Below are 17,786 nucleotides of genomic sequence, written 5' to 3'. Positions count from 1 at the left end.
CGCCGCCCTGTGCCACGCAGCACCACAGCAATCGGCAACAAAGCGACTCTGGCTTACTATGTAAGTTGCCAAACGCACGTGGAAGGCGTCGCCCCGCTGGTAACGGCGCCGATTGGGCCGTTTCAGGAGCGATTAACTAGAAGTAGTCTAGAAACGCGTTTCATCTCTTCTGCCAAACGGCCCCGATGAGTCTGATAAACCCTCCGGCTAGTGATGCACCCGGAGGCCCCGACCCCAAATTAGGGCCGTGTCCGCAAAAACAGCAAGTGCTAGATCATCCGTAGAGCGAGTCACACATGGCGCAGTAGTCTATTGCCCTAGAACCGCCGATACTATCGGAGCCGATATTGACAATCTCGACGTCCCATTGTTGGGTTGCCCAGCCCGTCCGGCACCGAACACTAAGCTCGCTCATCTCTTTTCCGACGTTGCAGCACCCAACCTTGCTTTTGCTTCGGGCCTCGTCAGTACATGGGGAAAAAGAAGAGACGGTTGGATGCTTTTTTTGCGAGATTCCAGTTTAAGCCATTTACCTCGTTCAGGGGGCAGGTAGAGAAATACATTTTCATTCCGGGCCTAGCAGCCAACCCATAGCACTAATGCCATGGTGGTAGGAGCCGACTCTGCGACGTTGAGCGAGTAAACGAGAGCGCATGTCCAATCAATTGCTTCGACTTTTGTTTAAGCACGTTACCCCCTTTTTGTCTCTGCTTTTTCTGTCTGCCGTCAGCCGACTGGCCTCACCCCGCTGCAGTTTGCACAACCCTTTATCCCTTTCATCCGAAGCAGCAAACCAAGAACAAAGCAAGCCACCTACGCCGGCACTGGCAGCGTTGCCGGGAAGCTATACCCGCAGTTCGGCTTCTTCTCGCAGTACGTCATAGTGTGAATAAACCTCAACTTCCCATGCTCGACACGGAACTCGTGGCTGTCAGGCGCATTCCCGATACTGCCAAACTCGAGCAACACGCTCACGACACCCACACTCTCGTCAATCACATAACGGCGATTCGGCATGTCATACGACTGGATGACGCCGAGGTTACAAGTGTCAGACGGCAGGCCGCGGCCGGTATAGGCGCCGCCCTCGAGGCGCGCACACGGCGAGCCCCACGGCACGGCGACGCTGGCATTCTTGAACACGTCGAGGTAGGCGTCGGCGGCGGCCTGGATAGCGGCGCGCGAGTCGCGCTGCGCTACCGGGATCGCGCCCCAGTCCTCGCCCAGCGCGTAGTGCAGCGTACCCGTGGCGTTGAACAGCCAGTCGCCGGGCGTGGTGACGACGCGGTCGATTTTCGTCAGTCTGCCGCTGTCGGGGCCCAGCCAGAGCTGGGCGCCGATGACGCGCGGTGCCGCGGCGTCGGTAATGATCAGGTCCGTGAAGGACGCGCACTGCGTCAGGTCGAAGATGCTGTGGCTGCGGTCGATGCGCTGCGGCGAAGCTGTCGCGAGCGAGCTGTTGGACCGCCAGCCCGGCAGCGTGCGGCCGTTCTCCAAGTACGTGGCGTTGTCGGCCAGCACCGGCGCCAGCCAGCTGAGGCTGCCCGTGCTCTGCGCCGCGATGTACCGGTCCGTGGCTTCGCGGAGCAGCCCCTGGTTGCACGCCGCGCTTGCGACGGCGGCAGTCGTGGCCAGGCCCCAGGCCAGCGCGGCGATAGTGGAGTGATGCATTGTGTTTTCCAGGGGGAGATACTGGGCCCAAGGTCGTGACAAGACCAAAGCCTGTTGCACGCTGCACCGAGTTGGCTGGCTGAGCTGGTGGTTTTCTATCCCGAAACCTGCATCTCGCGGCCACGGGGCTTGTCAATTGCCGTATCGTGAAATAGCCGGGGCGACCCGAGGACCCAGACCTCCTCACTTGGGATATTTGTCGAATTGAGCCGCGTCATCTCTTGGGGGACTCTTCTCGGCTGTACCCGTATAATAATATGAATAAAATGGCCTTGGTATTCGCCGTCTGCCGGTTTTAACCCCTTTCCAACTTATCCCTAGACCTTCCAAGCCACCCTCAGAGGCTCTGCTTCAGGTCAAGCTCGGCGCGATGGTCTTCCAACTTCCAAGTGTGCGAGAGAGCGGAATGCTCGGGCCTGTAGGATCTGAGGGATTGTTCAAGTGGCATGGATGCCACGTCGGTCACTAAAGTGTTGGCTCAAGACCAAGCCGAGGATTACTGTCCAGGGTCGCCCGCAGTGATTTTAATGACTGTGGCAAGAGCAAGGGCAAGAAAGCGATAACTAGTTCGGCTAGGCATGATGCTAAACCAAGCTCGGAGGCATCTGGCTTGTTTTATTCTCCAAGTCTTTTGTTACTTTCACGTATTGCCCACGACTGAGAGCCCTTGCTACGGGCAGTGATCCCCCCTCGGTAATCGGAGCTGGGGCCCAAGTCTTAATTTAACGTCTCAAGACCCGAAGCGTTGTTATTATTTTTGCTCAATACGTAATTGTCGCTGATTAAGTCGTCTCAGTCCTGTCTGGCAGGATCCAACTCGACGGCTCCCACAACTTCATCAATCTCGACCATGATCTCAGGCGTCAGCTTGTCGAGCGACTTGAGGGCCTTGACGTTCTCGACGATCTGCTCGGGCCGAGACGCGCCAGTGATGACGGACGACACATTCGGGTTCTTGAGGCACCACGCCAGAGCCAGCTCTGACTGTGGGATACCAACCTTGTCGGCGATGACCTGCAAGAAAGGTGTTGGCGTCAGCAAATGACCTTTACGTTTTCGGGTACGCAATAGCAAGATCAAACAATAAAGAAATTAGAGGACAGGATGGTTAGAAGGATGGAAGGATGGAGCGATGTGGGGATGGAGGAATGGAAGGATAGATGGATGGAGGCATGGAGGCATGGGAGGACGGGGGATAATGGGATGACGGACGATGGGACGACGACGAGCGTATCAGATTCTGCAGATGAAAAGAGAAATCCTTGCCTTGATCTTCCGAACCTTCTCAATATCCTCCTGCCATCCCTTGTTCCCGTAGTTGTCGCGCATGTAGCTGACAAACTTGTCGTCGCCCTTGGCGAAGCGGCTGCCGGGGGGCGGGGCGTCGGGCGAGTCGTTGTACTTGCCGCTCAAGAAGCCGAACTTGAGCGGGCTGAAGGTGGTCAAGCCGAGACCGAAGCGGCTGTAGAGACGCTGGAACTCGCCCTCGACCTTCTTTCTGTGTAGGAGGTTGTAGAAGGGCTGCTCGACCACGGGGGCGATCAGGCCCAGCTGCTTGGCGATGCCGCACGCCTCGACGATCTCGTCGGCGCTCCACTCGCTCGTGCCCCAGTACATGGCCCAGCCCTTGATCTCGACGACGTGGTTGAAGGCACGCACCACTTCCTCCATTGGCGTCAGCCGGTCCGGCCGGTGCGCGTAGACGATGTCGACGTACTCGAGGTCGAGCCGCTTCAGCGACGCCCGGAGGCCCTCGATAATGTGCTTGCGGCTCAGCCCGTGGTTGTTGACGAGCACCTCGCCGTTGGCGCCGCCCCAGTTTATCTTGGTGCTAATGACAATGTCGTTTCGGTTCCAGCCGAGCTTCTTGATGGCCAGTCCCATGGCAACCTCGGATTGGCCGCCAGTGTAGCTTTTCACTCCAGGTGGTAAGCTGTGGGGTCCAGAGAGGCCAGAGAGGGGTTGAAGAGAATGAGACGCGGCAGCAGGGTAGGTCAATAGACAGCATTGCGGGGTAGGTGGTTACTTTTCAGCAGTGTCAAAGAAGTTGATGCCGCAGTCGTATGCTTGTTTCAGGCACGCCAGGGTTGTGTCTAGACGTAGCCGGCCACCGTCAGCCACGCTGCGAGGCGTCCACAAGCGGACAAGCTTGACAGGTAGGTTAGGTGGGTAGTTACCGTTTCCGACCTGGCCGCCAAAGGTCAGCCAGCCGCCGAGACCCAGAGCCGATACGTGCAGGCCGGAATTCCCCAGGCGGCGGTACACCATGCCCGTCTTGCGCGGTTCTTCCCAGGCCATTGTGGGTGTATTTGCTGTGGATAGTGCTCCAAACGCGAATGATTGGGTTCAAAAGAGTGCGCGGGTGAACTGCCACGATTGTTGATTGTTCCAAACTTCAAGTGTATGACGACGATCCGAAAAAGAAACGAGGGGGCCTGGCGAATGAGGGGTAGAATATGAGGTGGGATTTTGAGCTCGGGGTAGTGGCTCCCGTCCCAGCTTGGACCTGCCCAATCAGCTGGTTCGGCACGAGCTCTGCGCGAAAAAGGACCACCACGGTCAACGTGGGCCGTATGTGGGCCGTATGTAGGCCGTATGTGGGCCGTATGTAGGCCGTATGTGGGCCGTATGTGGGCCGTCAACCTGGGGAGGTGGGGTAATTAGATGACGTCGGACGGATCTGAGCAATTCTTTCCAGTAAACGGCTTCGGCAGGATGTGTACGGTTGGGAGAGGGGCCCCTGCGTTGGCAGGCGGTTGCCAAGTGGAGGGGGCGGGGGGGCATTAGGGTAGCGCGTATCGTAGTGCGCTTCCAAGTTTTGACAAGAATATTCCAACCTTTTAGAGACAAAGGGAGACGTCCGCACTAGATACGACTAACAACCAACGGCCGCTGACTCCCGAAAAAGGACTTCGAAGGCCAAACATGATTGGTGCTAATTAACTGACGTAGTCCCTTGACAGGAATGTCCCTTGCCAGCAACTGACTGGGCCTCTCGACTCGACACTGCCTAGTGTAGGTGATTATTCCTGATTAAGCGTGGTTTTCCCGTCTCGAGCTAGCAGCCTGGGCTCTCATGTCATAAGCATAGGTTGGCCTGGTATTGACGGCGTAATTACCCAAGGTATTACCCACCCAGGCCGTAATCGGTGGTATTATGTGAGCGACGCTAGTACACTAGCTAACACGCGCCTCTCTTTCAGCGACCAGGGCTTTCGCATCTGGGCCTTTGCGAACAGGGAGACAGGAAGAAAGTGTCCGGGCAGAAAACTGCAGCCTCCACGGGGAGGCTTTGCTGAATTCGCTTCACCTCGGCACACCCGTGAGCTATGTCACCCAAGTGCCTGCTTTTTCGTCTTGCTTTGTTTTGTTTCTGTTTTTGTTTTCGTCCCCGTCCCCGTCCCCGTCCCCGTCCCCGTCCCCGTCCCTGTCCCTGTCCCTGTCCCTGTCCCTGTCCCTGTCCCTGTCCCTGTCCCTGTCCCTGTCCCCGTCTCCATCCCAATCTGCATGCCGCGTGCTTCTGCCGAAGGACAAATGAACCGGGCCGCCGTCGCCTCTTTTTCCTGGGATGGATTCACCGACATACGAGCCAGTTCAGTATCTTCAAGAGTCGTGACCCATGTCTCTGTCTGGGGTCGTATTCATAGGGCGTAGCAACACGATATTCTTCAGCATGGAGCCCACAGACGGCGCTCGTCTGTCGGCCTCTCAGTCTGTCAGTCTGAAACGAGTACCATTCTGTGCCCCATACCAAGGGCCCCGGAATAGTTGCAACAGCTGGGTTGTTGGCGGCGTGAACCAAACGGACATGTCCGAGTCGACTGAGTGCAAATCTCCTCCTGCTTCTGCTCTAGGACTGACTACTTTTAATTCTTCATCCTCACCATCAAACTCAGTTAACTCACTACTTCATCTTCCCACCGCTAGCCGGTACTTTATCTGTCTTCCACTTCTTAACTTTGACTTCTTGCTCCTATTAATTGTGCTCGTTCGAGTCTCGTCCTCCCACCGTCTAAATTCCCATTGCCCGCCCCCTCCCCCCCCCCCCCCCGCTCCCGTATTCGCTGCCGCGTTGGGCATAGGCGCCAAAGCTTCCAGCCATTTATGATACGATCTCGGGCCATTCCTCCCGAACACAATTACCCGTAGTTCGGGTATAACATGCGGTGAATCTTCGGTCTGGCCCACAACACTGTTTGCATGGCTCTGTACTTTCCACCTACGCCGGGTATTGGTGTCATCTTTTGCGTACAGTGCTAGTTATTTCACCTTGGCGGACACTCTCACTCCTCTCGACATTATATCTCCATCTCAGATCATTCTGAGCCAACGCTGAAAGTTCGCTCAGCAAAGTGAGAGAGGAATGAAGGAAGAAAGCGCTCGTGAATTGAGATTGGTATTGCTACTCTCACATCTCTAATGACTAATTACCGCCAGCCCGATCAATACACAAACCTGAAGTCCAAGCGCTTGTTCCCCTCCCCTTCCCGAGCCTTGACGTCGTTCTGGTACTCGGACTGCTCGGTCGGCGACAGCTTGTCCCACTGCTCGGCCTTCTTCTTGTTGAGGTGGACGAGGATCTGGCGCTGGACGACAAAGACGACGAGCGACAGGGCGCAGATGGAGATGAGGATCTTGTTGCCCATCTTGTAGTAGGGCTTGTCGTAGTCGCGGTACAGCTGGCTGCTGATTAGGCTGCCGACCTGCACGATGACGTTGTAAATGGCGGCGGCGATGGCGCGCTTCTTGACGTCGAACGTGTTCTCGGACAGCCACGACGTGACGATGGGGTGGAAATAGGGGTAGCCCGAGATGAGCGTGATGAGGGCGAAGCGCGGCCACTCGCGGCCGCCGTCGGGCAGCGTCAGCAGCGAGATGAGCAGCGGCATGATCCACAGCTCGCCAAAGATGCAGTGCAGCGTGCGCTCGTTGAAGAAGTCGCTGCTCCACGCCAGCGCCAGCATAGTGATGATCTGCAGCGCCGCCGACGGGATCGTGAGCATGTTGGAGTCGAACGACGAGAAGCCGATGCGCCGCAGCGTTAGTGTGAGGTACCCCTGGACTGGTGACGCGGGGATGTACGCCACCAGCCCGACGAAGTACAGCCCCCAGAGCGAGCGGTCCATGAGCGTGTTCTTGATGTCCCGCACCGTGATGGGCTGCAGGATCCCCGTGAGGCCCTTGGCGGGATCGTCACGGAGAATGCGGTTCACCATGATGACCTCCTGGCGCTCCGTGTACCACGGCTTGCGGAAGATGGCGCCAGTGGTATTGGTGGGCGAGGCCGGCAGGTAGAAGAAAGACTACACAATGCCCAAGTCAGCAGGCGCTCTGATTTCTGGGCTGAAGTAATTAATTAATACGCACGATGATGGCAATAACCACGGTGAGCAAGCCCTCGAGCAGGAACAGCCAGAACCAGCCCGTGCGCCCGCCGATGCCGCGCATCTTGAGGATGCCGGCGGCCAGCAGGGCCGAGATGACGCGGGCGACGTTGAGCGTCGACCAGAAGACAGCGAGGCGGACCGAGAGCTCCTTGGAGGTGTAGAAGTAGGTGGCGTAGAGGATTGTGCCGGGGATGAAGCCGCCCTCGCAGGCGCCAATGAGGGCGCGCGTGATGTAGAAGCCAGTGCGGTTGTACATCCAAGCCTGGGCCCACGACACCATGCCCCAGCTGAACATCATGATGGGCAGGACGCGGCGGAAGCCGTAGCGCTTGGTGATGATCTGGACGGGGAACTCGGCGGCCAGGAAGGCCAGCAGCTGGATGGTGGTGCCGTTGTTGTAGTCGTCGCCCGTCAGCTTGAGGTCGACGAGCAGGTTGTCGGCGAGCGCGTTGGACAGGTTGCCGCGGTCAAGCTGCAGCCCGAAGAACATGACACAGAGCCACGACATGAGGACCATGTCCGTCTTGCGCACAAGTGCCTTTTCCTCTCGGGGGGTCCATGTCGCCTCGGGGTCCCAGCGGTGCTTCCCTTCGTAGTGGTCCGAGGGCGAGATGGCGCCGCTCAGCTGGTCCCGTCCAATGGCAATCACGGCGTCGAGAAAGCCGCCAGTGCTGCTCATACCGCGGCTTCTGTCCACGTCGGCGACGGCGACCGAAGGGCCCTCAACATCTGGGTTTCCCATGGCGCTACGTCTCGCGACACGGCGGTCGTGGCCAGAAAGGGGTAAGGGTAAGGGGTAAGCGGTAAGGGTAAGGGGTAAAAGGGGGGTAAACAAAACTCCAGCGAAATGGCCAAGATGCAATGCAATGCAATGCAGATGGAAGAGGGTGCAATATTGTCCCAAAGACGGGCGAAGGGCAAGGGATATTTACTACATGTTGCCTTGAGCGATTTTCGCGTCTCAACTACCGCGCAGCGAGATACAAATCTCTCCAACGGTCGCCGTGCAGCTTCAATTTCGGCCAAAGGATCGGAGAAAACTCTGCCCATCAACCAAGTCCTACGGCGAACTGCCTAGACGGGCACACCCGAGTGCAAGTTTCACGTGCAGCACGACGCCAGAGGCAGGGTAATCGACACTAAGGCCGTGCCGAGCGGGTCGCGTCGGCGGCTTCCAACGCTGACGGCCTCGTCAGGCCACCAGACCCGATGGCTTGTCCCGATGCCAGCGGGCTGTGTGCTCCCAACTGGCTGGCTCGCGCCGCGGGCTCGGGGACGGCGGCCGAGACGGGGATGGCGCGGTGATTGCTCATTCTGGGGCCCGCTGACGCCATCGATGCTCCCCGGTGTTTTCTCCGCCGCTAAGCGTCTCGATGGCCATGTACCCCATCGGCCCCCGCCCGGCTGCAACCTCGATGTGATCTAGCACAACCTCGACGTATGGTTGTGCGTGACGGGCAGGGTGGGAGCGATCCCAACCTCCGCACATGCACGTACACCCGGTCCAGATGCTATTTACCTTGGTACTCGCTGCACACATCCCACAATATTATTAATTATTACAGTATCACTACGCCGAAGCAATTCAGTGCCCGCCCACCTCCATCTGAAATACCTGCATACCTCCCTGCCGACGTGCCCCCAAACGCCCCGACGTCCCCTGTCTCTCCAAGTCTCCAGCCTCGGTGCCCCGTCGTGCTCCTCCCGGTGCCGCCCCCGTTTTCACGTTCGCCATGCCGTCGGCAGCTCCCCGTGCCCCAAAGGTCTTCGGCGGCAATGAGCTTGCCAGGCCGCGAGTCAGCAACCTGGCCTACTCGGGCTCGCTCGAGAGATTCAAGCACAGCGACCTGACGCCCGTCATTGGGCGCGAGTTTGAGGGTCTGCAGGTCGCGGAGCTCCTGAGCGCCCCCGACGACACTATCGCCGACTTGGCCGTCACTAGTGAGTGCCCCCTCGAGCGGCGCCACAAGCCGTGCCAATACTAACGTAAATTTTGTGGCCAGTATCTGAGCGGGGGGTCGTGTTTCTGCGTGACCAGGATGTTACACCAACCCAGATGAAGGACCTGATGCTGCGCCTGACACAGGTTGCCGGTTCGGTAAGCCGTCGCTTTGTCCCTGTTGGAGTCCCAGTAGAGTGCTAACGACCCACGCTGCAGCCGTCGTCGTCGGGCCTGCACGTGCACCCCCTGACGGAAGAGGGCAGCGAGCTGGGGGACCAGATCAGCGTCATCAGCTCGGAGAAGCAGAAGAAGGGCGGGGGGCTGACGCACCAGCTGTCCGACGTCAGCCGCTTCGCCAGCAGCGGGTGGCATAGCGACATCAGCTTCGAGCCGGTGCCGTCCGACTACGCCATGCTCAAGATCCACACGCTGCCGGCGACCGGCGGCGACACCATCTGGGCCAGCGGCTACGAGGTCTACGACCGCCTGTCGCCGCCGCTGCGCGCCATGCTCGCCGGCCTGACCGCCACCCACGACGCCACCTTCTTCCTCGACGAGGCCGCCCGGCTCGGCAACCCCATCCGCCAGGGCGAGCGCGGGTCGCCGCTGAATCAGGGCAAGGCGCTGACGGCGGTGCATCCCGTGATCCGGACGAACCGTGTGTTCCCTCTCTCTCTCTGAGCAAGGACCACGACTGACTAAATGCGCTGTCTAGCTGCGACGGGGTGGAACTCGGTGTACGTCAACAAGGGCTTCACCAAGCGCATCAACGGGGTGACCAAGGACGAGTCGGACGTGCTGCTGGCGTACCTGTTCAACCTGGTGACGCAGAACCACGACGCGCAGGTGCGGTTCCGCTGGCGGCAGAACGACCTGGCCATCTGGGACAACCGCAGCACGTGGCACTGCGCGACGTATGACTATGCCGAGGCCCGCGCCGGCGACCGCGTGTGCTCGCTCGGCGAGGCGCCCTACCTCGACCCGGCGGCCACGGGCCGGAGGGAGGCGCTGGGCATGTGACGGCGCTGTGCTGGCTAATTGTTAATTAGCGATACGAATTAACGATGGTTACCGGGCAACGATTTGGAAGGCTGTGTGTGCATCAAAACAAAATAGTGTTCTCTGACACGGTCGTCATTTACGACGGGAAGTAATTACGTCTTGGTGTTGTTGTTAATAAAAAGAATTAATTAGGACTTCAGCTTGACAAGATATCTTAAAGACAGATTGGCCGTGCACGACACGGGGGTGTTTACTTGCACCCGCATAACCCTCTATGCAACAATCACCACGCCTATGAAACCCGCCTCGCGTAGCCACCGCCATGCGGCGCGTCTTTTCATGGCCCGTCGCACCGTTCGCGAGCTGAACAGCTAGCGGCCGACGAGGCCCAATCAAATCCCAGCCTTCGGACGCCGCCCGTCAGGCCGTGTCAGCCTCAAAGCTTGGCAGGAGCTTGCCCAATGCCCAACGGTTTTGGTTGACGGTTCCTTGTCGACCGTGTCCTGACTCACTGGGCCGAGCTGCAGGCAAGCGGGCAGTGAAGTCGACGCAGCGGCAATGTTGCGGTTTCAGGCCGTCGGCACAGCCACTGCTGTTTGTCGCGATATGAGATGTCGACGCCCGCACGGCGACGAGAGGAGTAATTATTGACTTTGACGAAAACGTATAATTAACTGCCTGCCTCCCCCCGTTGAGAAGAAATCGAACTGTCCCCTTTCACGGCAGCAGAGCAAAGCCCACCACATCTCCAATTTCAAAACAAACCCCCCCCTCGCGCCAAAACAATGGAGCAGCCCGCCACTCCCACCCAAGAACCTGCCGCCCCTGAACCTGCCGCCCCTGAACCTGCCGCCCCTGACACGGCCAGCGATGGGAACAACGGCCCAGCCACCACGCCACTGCACGCCGCCGCGCAGCGCCTCGACCTGCCCGCGATCCGCTCGCTGCTCAGCAACCCCCCAGCGACCTGGCAGGACATGATCAACGCGTCGCTCCCCTCGCCAGACAACGAGGAGCAGAAACACACGCCGCTGCTGGCACTGGTGCTAGCCGCGCTCGACAACGCCAACGCCACCGACAATGACAACGACGACGACGACGGCGTGCTAACCGCGCTCCGCCTCCTCGGCACAGCCGGCGCAGACGCCAACGCGCGCGACAGCGACGGGCTAACAGCCCTGCACCACTGCGCGCTACGCAGCAGCGGCGACAGCGACACCAGCGAGACAGCCCTCGCCATCGCTCGCGTGCTGCTCGTGGACCTAGGCGCCGACGCGAACGCCACGAAGCGCGCCACCGTGGTTCCTCCTCCTCACGCACGTGGGGATGGGCATGAGCATGACGACGGGTGTGCGTGCGGAGCCCACGTCGGCGCCGCGCTGGGAGCCGCGTACCGTGCTGCGACGGGCGAGGCGCTGGACCTGTCGGCGCGGCGGGCCGAGGAGGACGTGACGCCGCTGTTTCATGCCGTTGGAGGGGGCAGCAGCGGGAATCTGGCGTTTGCGGCGCTGCTAGTGGCGCACGGGGCGCGGGCGGACGCGTGGGATGGCGACGCCGGGACGGTCTTGCACAGCGCGGTGCGCGGCGGCAGCGCCAGCGCCAGCGCCAGCGAGGCGGCCGTGGCGTATGTGCTGGGGCTGGACGGGGCGGCGAAAGGTCTGCGGATGGCGACGCGGCGCGGGCTGCTACCGCTGCACGAGGCGGTGCAAGACCCCGGCACGGCGGGCGTGGTACGGCTGTTATTGGACGCCGGGGCGGACGTGGACGCTGCTGTCGGCGAGGGGGAGGGGGCTGAGGCGGACGCGGTGCGCGCCAACAGGCGCGGACTGACTCCGCTGATGCTGGCGTGCGACAATGCGCGCCGCGGCGAGGGGATCTTGGAGGTGATCGGGCTGTTGCTGGACCGCGGCGCGGACCCGAACAAGGTTGGCGGCCTGCAGCAGAACGCGTTGTTGTTGGCCGCGCTGGCCCAGAGCCTCGAGGCCGTGCAGCTGCTGGCGGCGCGCGGGGCTGATATCCCGGCCATGATGGCGGCGGCGCGGCGCAATGATGCTACCGTCAGCCCGCTGGCGGCGGCCGTGGTTAGCGGACATGCCGGGCTGTGCCGGTGGATGGTGGAGCAGGGCGGGTGCAGCGTCGAGGAGCGCGATTCGGACGGGTACACGCCCCTGATCCACGCGGCCGGGTACTCGCGCGGCGACTCGGCCGAGACGGTGCGCGTGCTGGTCGAGCTGGGGGCGGACGTCGAGGCGCGCATCCATGACGGCCGGCGGGCGCTGCATTTTGCCGCGTTCAAGAACCAGCCGCGGTGCGCCGTCGAGCTTCTGCGGCTAGGCGCCGACATCGAGGCCGAGGATGACAGCGGCTGGACGCCGCTGCACTTTGCTGCGCGCTACCACCACGCCATCGTCGTGTGCCACCTGCTGGCCAGCGACGCGGCGGTCGGAAAGCGGGTCCGGGGCGGCCCGCAGCCCAAGAACAAGGACGGTGTCGAGTTTGAGATTGAGGACTTCACGGCGGCCGACCTCGCCAAGATTGTCAGGGGCGGCGGCGAAACCGTCCAGCTGCTGCTCGAGAAGGGCGACACGCTGTCCGACGAGACCAAGGACCTGGTCGACGACGACCTGTGGGAGGACACGGGGAACGCGTGCTGTGTCATGTGAGCCTCGCCTTGGCCGTAGGCATGTCTTTGCTGTCGAATATATTGATGACCTCTTTGATTCTGTTGTCTCTAACGACCCTCTAATACTGCAAATGACCAAGAAATACCGCAATCCTGTCTTCCAGTCACGAGCCAAAGACTCGTCTTCCGGAGAAATGGCTATTATCTTATTCTACCTTACCTAATCAAGGTACGAGGACGCAACGCCTGCCGGTTGGGCCTGTAATTATCCTTCCCCCTTCCCTTTTCTTGCATACGACATGAGCAGAGTAGACGGGGGATATGCCACAACGGGCACGAAATGGAAAAGGTGAGTTCTCGGATTCGAACACGTCAAGCTCGCGGGCGAAAGAAAAGAAAGAAAACGAAAAAAACACTATTGGTTGGACCGACCATGGCGGCCATTCATTTGCAAGTTCACGCACAGGACGGTCAAAGATCAGATTTAGCGCTCGTCGTGTGAAAGAAGCGAGCTTTCATTTGTTCGCGTTTTGTAAAGAACTGAATGAGCTGGCTTCCTGAGCAACTGAGGTAGTCTAATATAATATAGCTATCTGGTAATTATGTTTGTTTCTCAACATGAGGAGACTGCCAGCCAGCCAGCCGGCCAGCCGTTTCTCGAACTGGCATCTTTTCTTCTCGCTTAGGGCCTGCCTTTTCACTCGGGATCCAGCCCGAATCTAATTCCAATCTAGTTAGTCCTCTGAGGCTCTGCCTCAATGAGATACAAATTCATTTCCCTTCAATGACCCCCATGAGGACCTGCCTCCCAGTTACCAGACTGGCTTCTTCCTCCCCCTCCCAGTGTCCAGACTGGCTTTCTTGGCCAAGGCCTGCCTTGTTCAACCACCCATGCTTGCCGGCCAATGCCGCCGTCCTCGCCTGTCTCAGTATTCTTTCGGGCCCGGGTATTCTCAATCAGTGAATCGCGGGGAATGGTCTTTTTATCAAATAAGGTTATTCCTCCTGGTGAAATCGTTCATGGTCACATGAGGTTTGTTCATAGTCCCTCCAAAAGCCATCTCAGTAACAATGGCCCCGCCATGGACAAGGGCCTTTGCAAGGTTGGCAGGGGCGGTGAGGAATACTTTCCATTTGCTGACCTCGGGGTCCTTGAAATAGAGCCCAGTCTTGAGGTGTGCCAGGGCCTTATTGTGGAGTGTGTCCGCCTTGGACGGTTCGACTTTGTTTTTATCCTGGAAGCGGAATATGACATTCATGCCCACCTGAACGAGATGATTGCCGCAGGGTGGTGCAGGGGCCGCCATTTCAAGCTCCAACCTGCTCCAACCTGCTTGCGGGTTCTGTTGGCATCTTGAAGAGGGCTTCCTACGCGACAGTCTCGTTAGGTTGAGTTGGGATGCCCGACCATTCGGAAAACGTGGCCGGGTTCATGATGGCGTGCTTCTTGGTGAATGCGGGCCAATCCGAGCGACGGTATCGAAAACGCCAACAATACTACTGCTCTAGCCTCTAGTTTAGTACAGTACTGTGCATCATTGCAGCCTGCCGTTGAGCACATGGGAACCTAGTGGGATTTCGAATGGGCCAGATCTTTGGTGGTCCGAGTGCCGATTCCCGATGGCGCCGCTTTCATCCGTCTCCCGGCCGACTTGATAAACTGCCCCGATTCTCCTCTCCATCCGCCACCTCCAACCTCCATCCCCGACAAGCAACGGCAGGAACCATAGAATGCAGGAACTACTGGGGGCACTGTTCTGCCCTTCCCTCTTTGCAGACATGATTGCCCTGACTGCTTCCACCCAAACCAAACAACTAAATAATTACCTACATTCATCGCCTCGGAGTCGCCCCAGTTACAGTCCACCCGCCCAGCCGGAAATACTCTGCTGCGCAGAGCCTGTGCCGATCCTCGACCAACACTCAACACCTTGCACCTAGTCCAGTCGGGACTCGCAATGGGCCGGTCCCACGGTCTTGACATTGACGATTGCTGGGGTCTTTGCTCACCACTTGTCGACTCTACCACGCCCGCCGAGCAGCATTTGCTCCCGTCTCTCCCCTGCCCTGCCCTGCCGATGCCGTCTGATACCGAAGAGTCGAATGCCGAGAAGTCGCCAGCACGCCATTCACATTGCGTTGGATCCGTCCGAGGTCGTCTACCCCATTTCCCCACTTACCGTCCCGGACAGGAGCTGGGCGAGCTCTCCTCTTTCCCTACCGCCTTCCTCCGGGTTCGGCCGCCCATGCCCTACTCTCGTCCCCATTGATCAGGGGTTTAGGGGCTGGGTAATAAGGGGGTTGTTTACACCCTTGCCCAATATAACCTAGTGTACTTTTTTCCTTTTTTTCTTGGCCTGCCCACCTCATAAGGTAGGTGGCCCGCCCTCCCTCTAATCAGAGGGCCAGCATTGCTCTTTATCTTCCTTTCTAACCAGTATTTAGAAATCACGTATTTTACCATGAAGTAAGATCCCCAGACCAGTGCACGCAGTAGTGCCTTTTTATTTGTTGTTTTGACTCCCCGGCTATAGTATCCTGTACCTGTACTCTGTAAGGATCGCCTGCGGTTCGCCTTGGTGTTTTTTTTTGTGGCTGTTGTGTTGTGGTGCCTTTTCACCGCTTCGCTATAAATGTTGCTGCGTGGCGCGTGGGCTGGAATAGAGTCGAAGCCCTCGAAATAGTCCAATCGCCTCCCCAGCCTGGCTTGATGGAAGAGCAACGTCTTCCGCATCTTAGGTTAATACGCTCTAATTCCGGTCCAGCGTAAAAAACTGAAGCCCTCATCTCGTCCTAGTATTTTCCTAAATTTAAGAGAGACCAAACTCAAGAGAAAAGAGGCGGGCTATCTGATCAACCAGGAGACCGGGGCAGAGTAAAGACCCTGGATACTAGTACCACTCCTACACAAAATGACGGCGGACTTGACAGCCTCCCGCGGAGTGTGTCGATCGATGTGCAGGGATTTGGATTCGACCAACAGCGTCGTTAGGTGAATTCCCAGCCGTGATTCTATACAACCTTGTAATATGAGCTGACCTCTCGTCGAGGCGTGCCGTCTCCGAAGCCCAGCTCAATTGAACGGGGCAGCCCATCAACAGGCGGCAACTCCTCGCTGGCTATCTGCGCTGTAACCTTGCCGAGTCACATCTAAACATGTGTGGTAGCACAATGTCCGGGCGTCCCAACGTGTCTATATAACAGGGGTAGGTCAGGGACCAGCGATGACGAATACGGTAATTGGTGATTTGATTGATTCCGCTACAAGTCTCGTCTTGGAATACAGTCATCAGCGACGAAACTTTCACCGGGCGCAGGGAGTCTGAGAAGCCGCGAATATAGCCCCGGCGGGTTGCAGTGATAATTATGCCCGATCCCGGTGAAGCCACTGGCAAGGATGCACAGAGTGAGGTGTTGGCCAGTCAGGCTATGGGCTCTATCCCGATATCGTGAAGCAATTAGTACCTTACCCGGAGCCTCGCGCCACCGCACACCAGTTAGCTTCCATCACTTGTGTTGAATATTCAGCCCCGGAGACATCCGGCACGGCCAGCCACGTGCCAGTGCAGTTGGCCAGGTGGACCAACGAGAGCTCTCCCTCGGGAAAAATCCAGCTCTAGGGGTGGCACGCTGCACGCCGCTGCATCTTAACTTAACAACCCAATCCGAGGCCCTCAAACCAAGCTCCTCACGGCTCCTCACCAACTGCCGTCCTGATAGGCCGACATGTCGCCGCCCACATACTGAACTGGCATTGAACATGAAATTTGCTGACCAAACAATCATTTATCGATTTTTATGCACGCGGAGAAACCTCCATCTCTCCCGTTCAGCAGGCCACTTCGACGCCACCGCCGCCGTCGCGGGCGGCGTGCGACAAATCAAGCCTGTAGCCGCCCATACCGCAACGCAACGCACGAATAGTACGGATACACTCTGCCAACAAAGACAATTCGGAAATGCCTGCCGACAGCGAGAGCACCAGTAAGACGGTGCGGCTCGGCTCGGCATCCAACACGCACTGGCCCGGCCGGTTGTGACTCGCCCGTCCTGCCCCCCGCTCGCCGACCATTTCCCTCTCTTCCAGCTGCAGCCGTGGCCGGCGTTCAACGGGGAGTGCATTCACCCCAATCACATGATTAATTACACGAATGATTAGTTGAGTTTCTCTGCACGCTCGAGCAACCGACTGGTTCTCTCTGTCCCCTTTCCCTTTCCCTTTCCCTTTTCCTTCTCCATGCTTTTTGCAACGGTAAATCAGTTTTCCTCTTTGCGACTTCGGGCACCGGGGCCCTGCGGGGAAACAAGCAAGCAAGCACGCACGCACGCCAATACCCTACCCCAAGGCAGCCAGCCAGCCAGCCAGCCATTCATTGGCCCCTGGCTAATTCCTACTCGCTGCGTGGTCCTGTCCTGTCTTGTGTCGTGTCGTGTCTGGCCATGTCTGGCCGTGGCGCGCTGCAGGGCCCGCCCGAAAGGCACGTTTGCAGATCATGTCAATGTAGCACTGCATGCATAATAGTGACGGTGACAATGACCAGGCTGAGCAAATGTCTGGACCGCGTCCCCAGAGACGACTGTCTGTCGATCAATTTCTGTGACACGACCCCCGGACTCCCGAGGGCCTCATTTGCGTCCTAGAAGGGAAGTCGCAAGCGGGTGTTGTTTTCGGGTAGCATTGGCGGGCTGGGTAAGGGTGGGACGGGAGCCGAAACGGGGCATATCTTTCTCGGCAGGGTGGTATCCCATTCATAGCTTTATTCCTACGTAAGGTACAACATACGACGGGATGTGCCAAGCACAAGAGCCGCGCTCGCAGTCAAGGCAGCCTGAGGCAGAGCAAGACTTCAGGAAGATGGCATCATGACAGGGCAATGTGAGATTTGTTCTCGTTCATATTCCTGCCGCTCGGGACAGAGTACTGGCACGGCAGTTCATCCAAATTCATGATCAAATTATGGGCACACCAGAAGGATTTCCGCTGCGGAGAAAGAAAAAAGCCACTGGACGAAGGATAGATGCTATCCGCTCCTTCTGCACCTATTACAGCGTCCGGCCAATTAGTAATTAGTGTTGAAGTGAAAACAGGCCATTCCTTCCCTGCCAGAATCCCAACCCTTTCCCTCTCACCCAGCCCCCTTCCCCGTCTGCCGCAGCTTGC

General features: G+C 58.5%; 6 protein-coding genes across 6 annotated transcripts; 3 read left to right on the top strand and 3 right to left on the bottom strand.

Annotated features, from left to right (window-relative positions):
* The first annotated feature begins 271 nt into the window (after positions 1-271).
* Positions 272-1,146, top strand: B0T26DRAFT_733140 (uncharacterized protein). The gene has a single exon (XM_060443132.1). It carries the CDS (start codon positions 654-656, stop codon positions 882-884), a length of 231 nt encoding a protein of 76 aa, XP_060290747.1. The 5' UTR covers positions 272-653; the 3' UTR covers positions 885-1,146.
* On the bottom strand, positions 877-1,614 carry B0T26DRAFT_624194 (uncharacterized protein; the record flags this gene model as incomplete). Its single annotated transcript, XM_060436136.1, has 1 exon — positions 877-1,614. A coding segment is annotated over one exon (738 nt), but the record flags the coding sequence as incomplete, so codon positions are not given.
* Positions 1,615-2,463: 849 nt separating this feature from the next.
* B0T26DRAFT_744560 (NADP-dependent oxidoreductase domain-containing protein) lies at positions 2,464-3,939 on the bottom strand (the record flags this gene model as incomplete). The annotated part of the gene is made up of 4 exons (XM_060444430.1): positions 2,464-2,685; positions 2,938-3,583; positions 3,698-3,764; positions 3,849-3,939. The coding sequence occupies 4 exons, from the start codon at positions 3,937-3,939 to the stop codon at positions 2,464-2,466; spliced, it is 1,026 nt and encodes a 341-aa protein (XP_060290745.1).
* Positions 3,940-6,113: 2,174 nt separating this feature from the next.
* B0T26DRAFT_744559 (major facilitator superfamily domain-containing protein) lies at positions 6,114-7,737 on the bottom strand (the record flags this gene model as incomplete). The annotated part of the gene is made up of 2 exons (XM_060444429.1): positions 6,114-6,974; positions 7,039-7,737. The coding sequence occupies 2 exons, from the start codon at positions 7,735-7,737 to the stop codon at positions 6,114-6,116; spliced, it is 1,560 nt and encodes a 519-aa protein (XP_060290744.1).
* Positions 7,738-8,544: 807 nt separating this feature from the next.
* Positions 8,545-10,404, top strand: B0T26DRAFT_517264 (alpha-ketoglutarate-dependent taurine dioxygenase). The gene is made up of 4 exons (XM_060435456.1): positions 8,545-8,999; positions 9,062-9,156; positions 9,217-9,658; positions 9,716-10,404. Exons 1-4 carry the CDS (start codon positions 8,792-8,794, stop codon positions 10,018-10,020), a joined length of 1,050 nt encoding a protein of 349 aa, XP_060290743.1. The 5' UTR covers positions 8,545-8,791; the 3' UTR covers positions 10,021-10,404.
* A 1,709-nt stretch (positions 10,405-12,113) lies between these two features.
* On the top strand, positions 12,114-12,392 carry B0T26DRAFT_608075 (ankyrin repeat-containing domain protein; the record flags this gene model as incomplete). The annotated part of the gene is made up of 1 exon (XM_060435850.1): positions 12,114-12,392. A coding segment is annotated over one exon (279 nt), but the record flags the coding sequence as incomplete, so codon positions are not given.
* Between the last annotated feature and the right edge of the window lie 5,394 nt (positions 12,393-17,786).

Source organism: Lasiosphaeria miniovina (assembly GCF_030549165.1).
Source record: "Lasiosphaeria miniovina strain SMH2392-1A chromosome Unknown B0T26scaffold_8, whole genome shotgun sequence".
In the NCBI taxonomy this organism is placed as follows: domain Eukaryota; kingdom Fungi; phylum Ascomycota; class Sordariomycetes; order Sordariales; family Lasiosphaeriaceae; genus Lasiosphaeria; species Lasiosphaeria miniovina.
Note: the sequence above shows the minus strand (reverse complement) of the source record. Positions and strands in the feature narration are given on the sequence as shown.

What these genes read in the sequence shown, in the direction of transcription:
- B0T26DRAFT_733140 (XM_060443132.1), top strand. Translation starts at nt 654, where the DNA reads ATGTCCAATCAATTGCTTCGACTTTTGTTTAAGCACGTTACCCCCTTT.
- B0T26DRAFT_517264 (XM_060435456.1), top strand. Translation starts at nt 8,792, where the DNA reads ATGCCGTCGGCAGCTCCCCGTGCCCCAAAGGTCTTCGGCGGCAATGAG. An exon ending in CGCCGACTTGGCCGTCACTA is followed by an intron (nt 9,000 to 9,061) that starts GTGAGTGCCCCC and finishes TTTTGTGGCCAG; the next exon opens with TATCTGAGCGGGGGGTCGTG. An exon ending in TGACACAGGTTGCCGGTTCG is followed by an intron (nt 9,157 to 9,216) that starts GTAAGCCGTCGC and finishes CCCACGCTGCAG; the next exon opens with CCGTCGTCGTCGGGCCTGCA.